Below are 17,194 nucleotides of genomic sequence, written 5' to 3'. Positions count from 1 at the left end.
GCAAGCCAGAGGACCTGTCTACCAGCACGGGTCGTTGGTGGACGTTCCACATCCCACGGGGTCTTTCTCAAAGAGTCGGTGAGTTATCACCTATCGATGTCGATAACCATACTCTTGGGGTCGATATACTGTATCAAGTGCATGAGAATCATCCTGCATGAAGATGTCACCTGGACCTGAATTCCATTTAAGTCAAAGATGATTCGTAAAAATTTAAAGTAATATTCCCATAGACAGCATGAAAACAAAATAATGCAGGTTTTCCATCATTTATTGTCGGCATCAACATATTACGTAAGCAATGGGTGAGGGTCGGTGAAAAAGGGTGGGGAGAGGGGAGATCGCTGCTCCAGAGGATGCTCCCATACCTGACCCACGTAACCTGAGGGGGGAGATGAACTGAGAAAACGAAATTCAGAAAAGGAAGAGTGGAGAGAGAAAGAGCGGTGAGAAAAGTAAGGGGTTGTGACCCATGGTCCGAGGTGTTGAATGATGAGAACTGATCTTCTTCTTCTATTTTTGTTCTGGCTCGAAGGATCGTGGGGGAGTTTTAAACTGTGTTGTATTTTAGAATTACTATTACGTGCCTGTACTCTTTATCACTCTTTATAAAATGGGCGGAAAATAGCCGTCGTGCTGGTGTTGTGTTTGCGATTGTCATACAATGACGTGCAAAAAAAAATAATAATAATAACAATTCTGACGTCAATTATGACGTCATAGCACCGTGTCCTGTCATTGGTTTGGTAAACAAATGGGCACTTGGGAAACAATTGAAATGGATGAAGAAGAACGATATCAAACCTTGAAAGGGCACATACTCAGGTCCCCAGCGTCAATTGTGACGTCATATCAAACGGAGAAGAAGAATTGTGACGTCAAAGCACCGTGTCCTGTCATTGGTTTGGTAAATAAATGGCCATAACTTGCGAACCACTTGTCCGATTAATATCAAACCTTGAAAAGGCACATCCACAGGGCCCCAGCAATATACCTGGCAGGTTTCAATCAGATCAGGCAAGTGGTTGTCGAGAAACAGCGGTCACAGACAGACAGACACACAGAGATTGCTGGAATTATGGATGGACTAGTGCATGCCCGTAAGTACGTGCCCGTAGCTGCGTGGCCGTACGTGCAAACCCCCCCCCCCAAAAAAAAACTTTCAAACCGGGTGCCAGAAACAACAACCTCACAGGCCGTTCCTTCGCTCTCACGTGCCGGTACGTGCGTGGCCGTACGTGCATAAAATATATATATATATATATATATATATATATATATATACTTTAAAACCGCTTGCCAGAAACAACCACACAGGCCGTTCCATCGCTCTCGCGTGCTCGTACGTGGGTGGCCGTACGTGCGTGACCATACGTGCGTGGCCGTACATACAAAAAATAAAAAAAACAACTTTCAAATCGCGTGCCAGAAACAACAACCACACAGGCCGTTCCTTCGCTCTCGCGTGCCCGTACGTGCGTGGCCGTACATGCAGAAAAAAAAACTTTCAAACAAACACACAGGCCGTTCCTTCGCTCTCGTAAACGACGACTGGATTGGTGCATTGTGTTTATCGATAAATGCGCATAAGAAATCGAGAAATTATTACAATACAGTAAGTCATCACGATCCGGAAGTAGTGCGTGCCCGTACGGAATGTTCACATCATTCCACGAATTATCGCTTGCATTGAAGTAACAACTGCTGTGATACTTAAACACACACAGAGTTAATTAAAATCCAAATTAAAATCAAGTTTACCTCTCTGTCTTTGCTCGCCATGACATTCGCTGCCATTGACCATTGCCACTCCTATGCCATGGTGAGGCAACAGGGTAGGATTTGTAGGAGACCTGAAAGTACAGTGTCATTAGGTATTCCATGTTCGAATTGTTTTAGTTTTAAAATAGTTAAAAAAAAAATAGTTTGCAAAGCATACCACTAAATTGAGATGTATTTCGTTGGCAAGCATGTTGAGTAGAGCTGAATCCTTTAACACTTCCAAAGGCCACACCGTTTTGACAATTGGAAACAAAAAAAAGTTGTGCACTTTTTTTGATAAATTATTTTCGGAACAATTTTTCTTCAATAAATAAACAAGCAATCATAGACTGGTACTTACGAAATCGTCAACTTGATCTCTGACCTTGTCTAATAAAAGCTGTCTCTAGAGAAGGTAGCGACGCAAACCAGAAGTTTCTACGATGATTCTGTACCAAACCATCAAAAATTGAATGTTTGACCTCACTGTGACCTTGACCTTTGACCGATTTTGACCAAAATCTAATCAGCGCTAGCCATCACCCTCCTGAATCACGTGGTGTAATTTGACATTGGTAGCCTCTTCCGTTCGAGTTATAACTTTTTTTTGGATGTTTGACCTCACTGTGACCTTGTCCTTTGACCGATTTTGACCAAAATCTAATCAGTGCTAGCAATCACCCTCCTGAATCAGGTGGTGTAATTTGACATTGGTAGCTTCTTCCGTTCTCGAGTTATCTGTACCAAACCATCAAAAATCGAATATTTGACCTCACTGTGACCTTGACCTTTGACCGATTTTGACCAAAATCTAATCAGCACAAGCCATCACCCTCCTGAATCACGTGGTGTAATTTGACATTGGTAGCTACTTCCGTTCTTGAGTTATCGTGCCTACAAACAAAACACACACACACAAACACACACACACACACACACACACACACACACACACACACACACACACACACACACACACACACACACACACACACACACACACACACACACACACACACACACACACACACACATAAACAGATGACGGAAGTCATCAATATACTTACGAAATCTAAACATTTCGTAAGTAAGAATAATAAAAACTGTCTCCATGGACACACCTTTATCTCGTGAGCACCTCTTCATAAACAACATTGCTGAGGAAACGGCGCTTCTTCTTTGTTTCCTCGTCCAGGGCAAGAATGTGGAGGCTGCTGGATCTGCCAACGTTTTGATAAATTATTAGTTTTAATGGCCAATTATTCAATTTGCGCCAACGTATTTTGCCTTTTTGCAAGGAAAAACACAAAGAGAAGAGAAGGTGAGGGTGAGAGAAAAAACCCGTAATGGCGAACGCGGATGAGGTTCTCTTCCCCATCGACCACGCCTACGCAGCAATGTGTCCTGTCATTGGTTGGTAAATAAATGGCCATAACTTGGGAACCACTTGTCCAATTAATATCAAACCTTAAAAAGGCACATCCTCAGGTCCCCAGCAATATATCTGGCAAGTTTCAATTAGATCGGACCAGAGGTTGTCGAGAAACAGCGGTCACACACACACACACACACACACACACACACACACACACACACACACACACACACACACACACACACACACACACACACACACACACACACACACACACACACACACACACACACACACACACACACACACACACACACACACCTGGAATTATAGATAGATTATATAATCACTAATTAATTTGTAGCCAAGTCCACCGACATATTAATAAACCCGGGAAACTATTTTCCTCTGAATAAGATGGGTCGTGCTAATGACGTCATAATCTCTCCCACAGCAAGTCTGACGACCAAACACAATCAGGGATAAGGCCGGTGTTGACGTCACAGTTAAGGTGGCTGGCTGGGTCTCTGGGTCTTGAAATCGAGCCCCTGTCCCTCCGTTTAAACGACACCAGGTAGGTGGACTCAGACCGTCATCCTTCTGAGGACGTCAAAATGAGTACCAGCTGATTGCTGACAGGGGGCACTGCATCAGCGGCACAGACGCGCTTCCACGAAGAAAAAAAATGATGCAACCAGCAGCCATGGAGTGTAGACGAAACAACAATCATTTGGGGTTTTGATATCAACTTGATTTTAATTCATTCTCGAATCTGCAATACTAATTCCAACAACCGACTCGTCCACATCGTCCAGTTCGTCCCGTTGGGCACAACGGTCCACTCTGGGATGACGTTCCTCAGCCAATCAGCGAGAGGACAGCCTCACCGTAACCACGCCCTTCTTTTGCAACGACCAATCGCGCGGGCGGCGTTTTGACGTCACCGCGTTTCGCAGTGGGACATATCGTGGCTTGACAAATACAACGTGTTTTATCCGTCATTTGGTCTTTTGATTTTACGTTATTTGTACGTTGTCCCGATCTCTGCTCCAGCAATAAAACTGTAAGTGTTCTCATTGTGTGTCCGGTGCTGCCATTTTAAAACGATCAAACCTGAACCATGGCATACTCTCGAATACGGAGCGGTCGGTGCTGCCGAAGCAGTTGATTTGCAATGGTTACACGAGGTGGTTTGCCATTGCCTTGCCAGCGTTGTTTGTAAGTCCTCTGTCCCTTGTGAGTGCTGGCCATCGAGCAAGGAAGAAACACGTACGAGTTTTCAATGTTCGCTACGACTCGGGCGGGATTCGAACCACCGTCCTCTCACATTCTGGACCATTCACCAAGATCGATCCTCGTGGAAGGTTCTTTATAAAATGGGCGGGAAATAGTCGTCGTGCTGGTGTTGTGTTTGCGATTGTCATGCAACGAACGAACCGTGGGAAAACAGTTCCATGGGGAGAGAGAGGAAGAGTTACGTACCGATGGTGGTGGTGGGGGGGGACTCTCCGGGGGGAGGGGCTATCTCGCCAAACACCCCCTGGATATTTAATAAAATTACTCTTACAAAACGAAAACCCACATGTTTATAACACATCTGCTGTGATGTGTTTGTGTATTGCTGAGCAATGCTCCTGGGTCCTGCCTGTTGCTGTCATACTGCCTCTCAGTTGCACTTTGCAACTACCACTACCTGCAGATGTAGCTCCTCCCACTACCTGCAGGTGTAAGCTCCTCCCACTACCTGCAGATGTAGCTCCTCCCACTACCTGCAGGTGTAAGCTCCTCCCACTACCTGCAGCTGTAGCTCCTCCCACGACTCATTGGTAACTTCTTCCACGAGTTGAGTTTATTGGCTTCTCCCATTATCTGCAGCTGCAACTGTAGCTATTAAGGTTTCGGGGTATATGTTAAGCCGGCTATCCCACCTACTGGCATTCTCACTTTAAAGATACCACAATACCCTGAGCCGTTGTGAGGCGGTACTCTGATCAAATTCCAAATACCGGCCCTGGCTGAGGGTTTCTTCAGCTGCGCCCTACTACGGTAACACGGGGTCGAGTAGAGGAACATTCAGCGGTTCAGGGTATATTCTAAGATATGGAAACATTCATGACCCAGTCATGGGCACTCTTGATGCCCACAAGAGGGCACGTTTTTCTCCAACACTTGCTGTTAATTAGACTCATTGGCATCATGGTTAATGTCCACTCTGAGGCTGGAGGGTCGGTGGATTGAATCCCGACCCAGTCATATCGCAAAGCCTTAAATTTTGGACGTGCTGCTTCCTTGCTTCGTGCTCAGCATTTACAAGGGACGGAGCATTGACAAATAACCATATGTTGGCAATCATAGTACTTGCTTTGATTGGTCCAATGTCTCCTCTTGTGATGAATTTCCTTGTAAGGGAACAATATATTTATTTATCGACTGTTCGACGTTTGTTTCCCCTTAAACAATCTCCCTTTACACTTCCCCTTGCTTCCCATGGCTTACTTCGATCAATGTTCTGTTGATTCCATCCATTGTTGTACTCGTCAGCAGATGTAGATTTCTTCCATTCTCAATTGCTAGTTATAATTGTGGTTGTATGTGGTTCTAACCTAGTATAACTCCCAACTTCCCAGCCTGTGGAAAAACTAGTCCTTGCAGTTTCACTTGGGATGAGTGGTTTTGTGGTGCAGAAACACACAAACCCATGTCCCTGTCTGAAATCACACCTGGCTCTTACACCAGGGTGTAGTTCTTCACCTGTTCAAAGGTGAGCAATTTATCTTCAAATTTATCAGGTTGTTCACTTTGTTTTTTTTCTTTTCTTCGTGAGTCAGTCCAAAAGGCAGTGGTTTGTAACCGATGGATCCTTGAGCTGAAAAATCAAGGAGGGTGAGTGGGTGGTGGTTAGCCGGGTGAGTTGAAATTCATTTGTCACCACAATATTCAATTCCACTGTGGCAGTACAACCTTGCTATTCCTTGGTTAAAAACTACTACTGTTTGCATTCTTATGGGGCATTGAATGATCCGTAAGAGGTGCTGGAAATATTCACGATAGGGTGTTTTTCATGCATCTTTTTATCCGCGCAAAGAACGATGGTTCTTCTGGAGCCACACCATGATCTGTAACATGAAAATCCAGTGTGTAATCCTCACAGGTGACATTCCTCACATTGATGTGATCATGAGGCCTTGAGTCTGATGCTCCCTTATTGTCGGTTTTTTTGCCTAATCAATAAACAACCCCCCGATATTGTCCAGGGTAAACATTGGTTACATATACTGCATAATCAATATTGTCATATGTTAACCGGGTTTTTACCCCAAATGCACGAAGCGAAAAGCAGGGTGAAGCAATTGGTTCACTTTTTTCCTGTTTGTTTACAGATGTCAGTCTATGATCGAAGAACCACTTGATTTCTATAGTTTGAATCCTGTAGAACACGAGTAGAACACGAACACGGAACACGAACTGCAATTTAGCAGTACTTTGGCTCTGAATTTGCAAATCGTATGCAATCCCGTCCCGAGTGCACATGTGCACAGAGGGGTAAGGTATTTTTATTTATTTATTATTTCTGCCTGTTTGGCAGACTAACAAAATCGGAAATCATTCCAAACAGGAAACTTTTGTTTTAGGGATAACATAAAGGACACAAATAACTAATTTAAAGGTCCCATGACACTCAAAACATTCTGGTTATTTATATATTAACTTGACCTTTCTAGTGAAGAAATCAGCCATGTTTCTTTTTTAAAATCAACAATGGGATAATTAGACTAATATTTCGAACATTTATAGTGCTTTTCACAACTTGCTATTCCCCGCCCCTCAAAAAAGTTGAGTTCAGCGAACCGCACGTCAAGTGACCGTTGACGTCATCTCCAGAACGCGACTCACACAGAGTGGATTGATTAGACGTCGCGCGCCGTATAAAGTACGTACAAATGCATTGTGCACATGTGTTTGCTATCTCACTGATCGTCTTCTGATGAATGAATGTCAAGTTGGTATTGCTACATCTAAGTTATGAGAAATAAATTACAAGTGGAGGCAAGCTAACAGCACTGTTGTTGTACATGCACTTATACCAAGGCCGTTGGCCTGTGAATCACTTTTTAATTAGGGAGCAAGCATAATTCATTTCAGAATTTTCGAATTTAAGACAATATTGGTGATGCAGCATGTTTCTGGTGGCAGCAAAACAAAAAAATCTATACACAGAGGACAATATGCTCTTTAAAATCTCAACGTTTTCACAAACGTCAACTGCATGCCTGGTAGGGTAGGGTTCGCTTTGGATAATGAACGTCCCTGCTTCTCTGGCACATCGACAAAGGTGTCGGGTAGGCAACATGCTTTGTAAAGGCACATGAGGAGTATATTTTGTTACTGTACAAGTGGGTCAGAATAATACAGTTTGCACCGGCACATAAACGAATATACTTTGTGCAATACTGTAAAGGAATTAATACTGACTGCACATGTAATTTGCCCAAAATATTACAGCAATTAAAATGTAAAGTACAATTATTAAATATAAATATACGAGGTGTGTTCAAAAAGTATCCAACCTTAATTTTTCGTGCGCAAACAAATGAAGCTAGGGAGGCAGGGTTTGGTGCACGTATGCAGGCGATCCTAATCCGTATGCATGAATATTTTGCCGCCTGCAGAAGCTGTCAGTTGCCGACAGACCGCCGATGAGTGAGGAAGTGTAAGTGAGCGCCGTCGGATTTTCGTTTTTGACAAAATTGCGGAAAAAATTGAACAACGCTACTGCATCAAATTTTGTGTAAACCTTGGCGATTCCCAAGTGGAAATGATCTGCAAGATTCAACAGGCCTTCGGGAACGAAGCAATGGGCACCACACAGATAAAAGAGTGGTACAACCGCTTCAAAGATGGTCGCACATCAGTGGAAAGTGAAGTACGTTCTGGTAGGCCCTCAACATCCCGAAATGAGATCGTCATTGACCAAGTGAGGACCTTGCTGATGCAGGATCGTCGAATCACGATCAGAGAACTTGCAGACGAGGTGGGCGTCAGCATTGGATCCGTTCATTCCACTGTGACTGAGGATTTGGGCTTTAGGAGAATCTCAGCGAAGTTCATGCCAAAGCTGCTAACGATCGAGCAGAAGCAACTCCATTTGGAGATCGCACAGGACATGTTGGAGACTGTGAACAGCAATCCCAACTTCTTCAACACAGTGATCACTGGCGATGAGACCTGGGTTTATGGGTACGACCCAGAAACCAAGTTCCCCCAGACCCAGAAGCTTCACAATGGAAGCATCCAACATCCCCGAGGCCAATAAAAGCAAGGAAGGTCCGCAGCAATGTCAAAGTCATGCTGACCACCTTCTTTGATTCCAGTGGCATGGTTCATCACGAGTACGCACCACACGGCACAACCATCACCAAAGAGTTCAACCAAGAGGTACTGCGTCGCCTTCGTGACACTGTGCGACGCAAACAACCGGACCTGTGGGCATCGGTCAATTGGCAGCTCCATCACGATAATGCACCCGGCCATTCTTCACATTTGATACAGAGTTTCCTGGCCAAACACAACACACCTGTGCTTCGTCTACTCTCCCGACTCTCCCGACAAGGCTCCGTGTGACTTCTGGCTTTTCCCCAAGCTGAAAATGCCCCTGAAAGGGACTAGATTTCAGTCCAGAGAAGACATCATGCGGAATGCAACGGACCAGCTGCACGCCATCCCAAAAGAGGCGTTCCAGCGCTGCTTCAGACAGTGGCAGAACCGTTGGGAGAAGTGTGTGGCAGCCCAAGGGGACTACTTTGAAGGAGATTAGTGTAAGTTTGTTGTATCTGGATACGAGTATTTTTTTATGAACAAAGGTCGGATACTTTTTGAACACACCTCCTATACATATAGTGCAAAGATAATGAGCAGACCTGCACAAAGAAATGAAAACTTGTTGACTTGTGTATACCCTTGCAATGAAGCTTACAAACAGCAAGTTACAATACAGGAATACCCATGCCCATCCAAGATAAAAAATAATGACAACAATAAATGTCCATTTGGATATCTGACAAAATGCCCACTTCACGCTTCACGCTTCCTCAAATTCCCGATGCTCCTATTACACGGCCTCTTAGCCTCGGGACTCTTACAGATTGACTTATACATTGTGTGCATGCTAATACAAGGTACTTGTCAACTCTCGAGTCGAGACTAGTCTGATAAATCCATCATCCGTCCAACTAGTCCGATAAATCTGACGTGCTGTAGCTTTCTTTTATTATTCTCTTTTCTTCTGGCGCTACATGACGACAGTAGGAATAAAATAAATAAAAATGCAACAGAACGTCAGATTTATCGGACTACTCGAGACAATTGTGTCGCAAGGTGTGTTCTGCACATGAGTTTTCATTGTATCCGGACAGCGAGATTGCTTCGTTTTATGCGCGGAGAGATACGGCCGATGACATGCGCTGGCCTCGCTTGTGATTCATTCGCCGCAGTGCAACATGTCCGCTGCGCTGGTCACGTCACCTCACTAAAATATTTCTGATATCGAGCAGTATGCAAGTCGAATTTACATTGTTGAATTACGAATAGGATTTAGTCTAACCAGTTGTTATTGCCAAGTCTTCCTTCGAAGTCCTCCCGATCATCATGAACGCCGGGAATTTCATCGTCAGTTTCCTCTGCTTGTTCTGCTTCGGGCTCGAACTGGTAAGGCCGTATTTCATTTCCAGCTGCCTGAACTTCACCTCCCGCGACTACATTATCCAACAATTCTCCATCTGATTCTGACCTAAATCCTTCATTTCTCTCACACTCACTGTCACTGTCACTACCAGACAAATCAAAGTCCATGTCATCCATGATTCAAAACCAAATGTTTGATTTTTTTTTTAAAGCAGAAATGAACGAAGCGTTTGAGTCCATCAATCGAATGTGGAAACGCACAGAAAGTCAATATAATCACGTAGACCACCAACCCGAGTAATTTACGTGCAGCCTTTGTCGTTCTGGAGATGACGTCATGTGGGTTATGCCCCTTTCAGTAGATTTCGGCAGAATTTTTAGGGGCATTCCCGAAGAGGTTTGTTTTTTTAATTTTACATTTTACAGAACGAGTATTGTGAAAAAATTGTCAGATCTGAAATCACGATGAAAAACTCCTATAGGATATATATATATATATATATATATATATATATATATATATATATATATATATATATATATATATATATATATATATATATATATATATATATATATATATATATATATATATGCAATTTCAGGACTTTTGGGTGTCATGGGACCTTTAATGTGTTAAATCAGGTGGTGTAAAACACGGTGCATCAACGACGGTAAACTTCCCAAAAAGTTTTTGTGTTTTTTTTCTCCACAGCCTTTAAAACCCTTTTTTGAACACGGAGTGTTCATAATGTGGTTTCTCCACCTTTCTTATTGATGACTGGGGTTTAGCATCTGGGGAAGTTCATGATTTACTTTGTCAAAAATATCTGCAAAAAGAAAAGAAAAAGTTGTACTGTCCTGACACACATTCACATCAACGCTCCGGATCACACACCATAGTAATAGCTGAACTCCATACTCCAGATCACATAGCTGGACTCCATAGTAAACCCATTCACATCGTGTTGAAAACAGCATATCAAAATCATAAAATGTCCACATTAAATTACCTCGGACCCATTCACATCGACTGGACTGTCTCCATATTTGTCGCTGGGTTACCTTCCATCATGCGCTGAACAAACTCTGACCTTTATCACTCCTCATCAAATAGAGGAGCCATTTACATCCGATTGTCGTTACTCTGGTTCTGTTATGTCATTGAAGCGGAGCAGATAGCAGCTGAAACTACTTCGTCATAAACTACTCCATCGAAAGTCACTTCACATCAAAGGCACTCCGTGCTGATACGGACATTTTTCTTGATGTCGATGGAGGTCTGGAGTGTCTCGTGCTTGAACGCTTTTCAGATCCTAAGATGCACAGGTTAGGATTGCCTCATTTCCTCCATCAATATTGTCTTCTGAGGATGCTGATCAACATGCAAAGCTTTGATTGAACTTGATCGCCTCAACTGCAGGATACACAAGTTCTTCCAGTGATCCCCTCCTGTTTAAAATTGCCAACATTCAGGCTTATCCCAGCCTCCCCCCAATTTTCACTCTTTTCTCCTGTACGTGGAACTCACTTCCAGAGGAAACTGAAGCATACTCTTCTCTCCAGCGATTATCGCGGGTGGTACACCACCATTTCATGTCTTTTCCCACCCATACCCATAATCTTTTCTACCCCCATTAACCCTTCCAAATAACCCTAACCCTTTTATTTGCAGGTTATTGTGTTTCATCTGCTCCTCTCTTTTCTCCTTTCCTGTTCGCTCATTCTCCTGCTTATTGTATCCAACTGTCCCACTCTCGTTTTGTTGCCTTTTACTATATCACCAGCAGGCATATTGCCTTTTGCCATATTTTGCATTCTCCCCAACCCCTCATTGTTTCCCGCATCTCGTTTGTCTGTCTCCATCTATTTTGTCCCTCGGCCCTGCTGTTCGCATTTCCCCCCTCTCTTTCTGCTGTTCCTTTGTTGTGTTGCGTCCTGATTCATTCTGTGTTGTCGTTCTTACGCAAGCCTCGACTCCTTATACAAGTACAATGTATGATTACGAATGACGATCATGACGAAGTTTGTGTTGATGGTAAGTGAAGTCATCAGATGGTGATGGAATATAAACATAATGGTTAATTTTGAATAGCGTAGAGGCACGCACAATTGCCTCCAAGTTGTCGAGCCTGGGTTTGAATCTCGACCCAGCTATAAACTGTCATCCCGGTGTTTCGCGTGCAGAGCGAGGAATCAATGGGTGCTACGTCCTTCGGAGGGATATTAAACTTGGCATCTCGTCTACCAGCATTAGTTGGTGTACACTAAAGATCCCACAGTGTCCTTTGCGAAGAGTCGGTGAGCTACCGCCGGCACCCTGGCCAAATTCAAAATTCCGACACACAGTCGAGTATCCTGTGTCGGTGTAGCGACATGTCCAGGTCTGTGATCCCGGCCAAGAAACTGCTTCAGCAGAACCGAAAAACTGAATGGCAAATGGTACCTGATCACGATCATGATTACAATGAAGAAGAGATTGTTTTTAACCAAAGCCATTTCATTTCCCAGCTTGTATGACCATGACAAAATATGAGCTTCGGAAAAGGACAGGAGAGGTGAAGGAAGGCATAAGGCCCTGTGGTGTGGAGCAAGTCGTGGGACAATGGGGAAGAGCTTGGTAAGTATTTCACCATATTAATCACCTTCTTACCATAAACATAACTCGCCATCTTCCGCAGAAATCTGCGCACCTCTATCCATCAACACATTAAACCTTCTCGACTGCTTCACCCCTGTCCTACTTTGCCAAGTTTTGAACACCTCACCCCTGTTCCATTCCATTCCAGAAAACTTTGGCCATCTGCACCTCGTTTAAATACCCTGTGTACTCCTCTGTCTCTGTGCTGCCCAATGTCATTCAAGACCGTGCAGTCTGAGATACCAGACCACTATTTAGCAACCATGATGAAAATCTGTACATTCTTTTGATGTGCATGGAACCATTTATTTTTGTCTGAGCAGTTTTTAATACTTCAAGTGTATTAATTTGGTGGTTATTGGTGTTCACCATGTATAAGAAGAAGAAAAAGAAAGAATCTGGTTTCCCCACTTTTCTCATTGAGTGATCGGAAATCACTTCCTCTGTTAAGGCGAAAGAAGCATACTTGTCCATACTTCGGGAATCCTGTTTGTGTGCCCTCAGGCAGGTGGACTGGTTCTCGCTCATCATGGTACTACTTCTGCTTGCCTTTGCACCCTTTATGGTCTTCTACTTTGTTATGGCATGTGACCAGTACAGCTGCGAGCTCTCGGGACCAGTTTGGGACTTATATTCAAACAGTAACACCCTGCACAACATCTGGAAGCGTGCTCCCTCATTCAGTTGGAATGCTGCCAAGATTTATGCTCTGTGGTTTGCCTCACAGGTATGTCTTTCGACAGAGAATACTTTAAGAATAGACTATTCATTGATATGATTGAAAGCTATCATAATTTCAGTTGCACTCAAGATAATATCAATAGCCCCTTCACTCACACTCAAAAAGCATACTCAATAGCACAGCTTATAGCCAGTATAGCTCACACTACTAACCTATATAATCTGATAATATCCTATATAATCTGATAGGTGGCATAATTTGAGCTAACAGCTCGGTACGACTGATCGAGACACCCTGTATAACGAGCTAAATGGCTGGTACAAGTCGAACTAAGTAGCCGGCATGACTCGAGCTAAATAGCCAGCACAACCCGTGTTAAGCAGCCGGTACAACTTGCGCCAAAGAGCCGGTTGGTAGAACGAGACATAGACCTAAATAGCTGGTATAAATCCAGCTAAATATAACTGATACAACTCGTGCTAAATACGGGATAAATCACACTAAGTTGCCGATTTTATATATACACATACAGGGTGTCCCAGAAATATGTTTCCCCATTTTGCTAAGCCATAAATTGGACAAAAATGATTCAAGACAGGAACTTCTTTACATGGGGGAAGCAGAATATCAAATTTGTTATGACGAATGCTCAGAGTAACCACCAGCAATGTCTCGGCATTTTGAAATTGAATGACAGACATCTTCGATCGTTTCTGGGTCACATACACAACACAAAATGGGGTAACATCAATCTGAGACACCCTGGATATATATATATATATATATATATATATATATATATATATATATATATATATATATATATATATATATATACACACAAATTAATTTGTAATTAAAAACTAAAAGCAGGTATCATTCATGCTCTTGGAAACTCACAAACTGAGCTTCACAGTGGCAATTGATTCAAATGCAGCTTGTATCAACAGCTTCATGAACACAAGGCCAAAAATGCATGGATGCAGCATGTCACAAGTTAGCCAGGAAAGTGCCACAAATTAAATCTACAATTTTCCAAGCGTACCTCTTAACGTGAGTCAGAGCTGGATGAATACAAGGCCTTGTCTTTGAGCACACGGGGTTGAGTCGAACAGGTATGGAGGTGTCAGGATACTTTCGCATGCTCATTTCCATCACAACATGACCGGAAAGCCTGGTGTTGGCTTAATCGTTAAGGTGGCGAACTTAAGATCTTAGGGTCTTGAATTTGAGCCCTTGTCAGCCGTTAAATAACACCAGGTGGGTTGACTCAGCCCGTCATCCTTCTGAGGTTGGTAAAATGAGTGCCAGCATGCTGGTATACTGTGTCGGAGTGGCGACCCGTCCAGGATTGTGCCCAACAGCCAAGGAGACTGCTTAAGCAGCACCAACGCTCTGCACAGAGTATGGTCCCAATCTCCTCCTTACTGGAAACAGGGGGCACTGCATCAGTGGCACAGCTGTGGTCCCAGTGATGATGCAGCCAGCAGCAACTGGCTACATAAAAAATAATAATGACTAAAACCTCTGAAAAAAAATCTTAAAAACGTCTGATAGCGTTTCGTCAGGCAAGGCGTTTCATCACAAGGTATGCCGTCCCTCGGATGAACGTTAAGTAGGGTGTACCGTCTACTCCTGTGAGTTGATGGTTATTAAATATCCCGTGGTGTATTTCATGTAAAGTCGATGAGGCATCACATGCACCCTGAACGAATTGCATATTCTTACACAAATTACCTGAAGAAGATACATCAGGCCTGGCAAAGTGGTTCGTGAAAACTTGGGCCAAAAACGTATCCAGCTTGGCATGCCATCAACTTCACTCTAGTTTTATTTCAATTTAATTATACTAGTGGGCATTCCCGCCCTCCAGGCCAGAGTACCTGTGTCAACCCACCGAACATGGATGGCCGCTTCGTATCCAGGGATTCAAACAAATGTAAAATTGTCAAGGATAGCACCGCGATCAATATAGGAATCACCAGGATGAGTCACAAGATGAGGAAAATGTACGATAAAGACGCCACACTGTAATCACCAAGTTGGTAATCGACGCTGTAAGAGTTGAGGTAACACGAAATGAGGAAAGCATGTGATTTGCTGCACCACCTAAATGGACCGTTGTTTGCTGATGTGGAGAGATGCGACAACAATAGACACGAATAACGATGCTGGGAAAAAAAACGGTCACACCCAATGGGTCAGTGCCACGACCAATCAACAAGTGAATATTGCTGACATAGCTACAACCACACAAGCTGTTATTTATTAGAGTAGATACTTCAACACTGAAGAACACAAATCACCTTCTTATTGCTTCCAAAAAACAGTTTTGCTGTACTTGGATATGTTATACAGGGTGGTGTATAAGACTACATCAACGGTGCAAAACTTCTGAAATTTATTTATACGACCTTTAAAATCATTATTTTATTTCAATCGAATTATCAACTTGAACACTGCATGGGGTAAGGTGTTCTATGAACTCTCCAATTGGAGTTGTTGTGTTGAAGAGGTAATGTGTGTGCACGCCACTAAGACTGGAAACTGTGTATTTCATTGTCAAATTCCTCCCCAGGGAATTCCTCTCATTTGTTGGACTGTATGAGCAATTTGCCCAATTTATGTTGTTTTTGGAGTTGTAATTCAATAGTGTAGAAATACAGAAGGGTCACCCATCGTTTTGACGGGCTTTCCTGCGAACAGTTAGTAAAAGTGAGCACCAAAGCTGCCGAATGCTGGGCTATCTTTATTACATACGAGATGACTCGTGAACCCGTTGTGACAGTGGTTGAAAAAACAAGATTGCTCCAGCGAACTATACCGCTGAGGTTGTTTGCATTGATCAAATGCTCCCGAAGAGTACCTGACTGAATCGGGAATTGATTTTTTTCAATAATTTTTTTTGTTGCCCGATTTGAACGAAACTTGATACTGCACATCACAGGAGAATGGTGAGTAAGGTGGCCATAAAAATTTTGCACTATCGTGTACCGTTTTTGGCTGTATTTTGGGAACATACATATATACAAGAGAGTTTTAGTAATATATAGATGGTAATACGGTGAAAGTTTTGATTGAAACTACTTTTTGCTATTTTCTGTCCTTGGTATTGAAGATTCTGCACATGTACACTAATATATAGCTAAGCTTGTTCAGAGTGTGGCAAATAAGCAGTAAGAGTTAATGAAATGCCATGCCAATTTTATTATTTTCAATGGTATTATTTAAAGTACAGGTATGCCTTTACACTTCTACTTTGTTCCGGTTCCAAACTCCTTACATATGACTTGCATATGCTTGATCAACTTCTCATCAGAACTCCTGATCTATAAATGTTGCAACATCCTCAAGGTCAAGTGATAATGATCCTCTCGCAGAAGATAATGTTACAAGCCGGGGGTCAGCCACCAACCGACCGCTATGAACGGAGCCGCAAGTCGAGTCGGCCCGACCGATCGCCTGGAATATAGATCGCCGCCCGGATAACTCCGAGCGACGGGTCCTTGTACAAGAACCGAAATACGCCAATCGGCAGATCACGTGGGGTAGGGTCGATTGCCAATCTTCAAAGTACCTAAATACCCACGTGATCCAACTACCGGGGTATTCCACCCTCGACGGATCTCGTACGGAACAAACCGCCGAGGCGAGCTTGTCCATGCGCGATTCCGAGCGGCGTAATCGCCGAGAACCGTCAGTCCAAATGTCCCCCTTTTACGGCAAACCAACAGCTTTCTAACTCCCAACACACGAAATGTTCAGTCAATGAGGGAATGGACGAAACGAGCAGGTTTACATTCACACAAGGACATTTATTATAATGACACACGTATACAATTAAAGAAGGCAAAACGCGTATGCAATTACACAAGCAACAAAAGCACGACAAAAGAACTACAACCGTCTACTTATTATGTACAGTCATTTACACTTAACAGCAGTTCCTACTTATTAGACGGGCCCACGGACACACGTACGCGCGCGCACGCACGCACGCGAAACGGTGGCTGAGGCCTTTAATCACGAGCTCCAGCTCGGAGGACAGGTGAGC

General features: G+C 43.3%; 1 protein-coding gene across 5 annotated transcripts in view; it reads left to right on the top strand.

Annotated features, from left to right (window-relative positions):
* Nucleotides 1-4,057: 4,057 nt before the first annotated feature.
* DHCR7 (7-dehydrocholesterol reductase) overlaps nt 4,058-17,194 on the top strand; it is a 41,378-nt gene continuing 28,241 nt past the window's right edge. Inside the window, exons 1-4 of one of the 5 annotated variants that reach the window (XM_085873361.1) lie at nt 4,086-4,199; nt 5,764-5,897; nt 12,329-12,437; nt 12,963-13,185. In XM_085873361.1, the coding sequence (XP_085729487.1) occupies nt 12,334-12,437; nt 12,963-13,185 (327 nt within the window). In that variant the 5' untranslated portion in view covers nt 4,086-4,199; nt 5,764-5,897; nt 12,329-12,333. Of the gene's footprint in view, nt 4,200-4,242; nt 4,501-5,763; nt 5,898-6,660; nt 6,680-12,004; nt 12,202-12,328; nt 12,438-12,962; nt 13,186-17,194 lie in introns of those variants that run through there. The other 4 variants (XM_085873362.1, XM_085873360.1, XM_085873358.1 and 1 more) reach the window with 4 other exon arrangements.

This window comes from Eptatretus burgeri, chromosome 3 (genome assembly GCF_056783735.1).
Source record: "Eptatretus burgeri isolate ZD-2024b chromosome 3, Ebu_testis_v1, whole genome shotgun sequence".
In the NCBI taxonomy this organism is placed as follows: Eukaryota; Metazoa; Chordata; class Myxini; order Myxiniformes; family Myxinidae; genus Eptatretus; species Eptatretus burgeri.
This window is presented reverse-complemented; position numbering and strand designations above follow the sequence as displayed.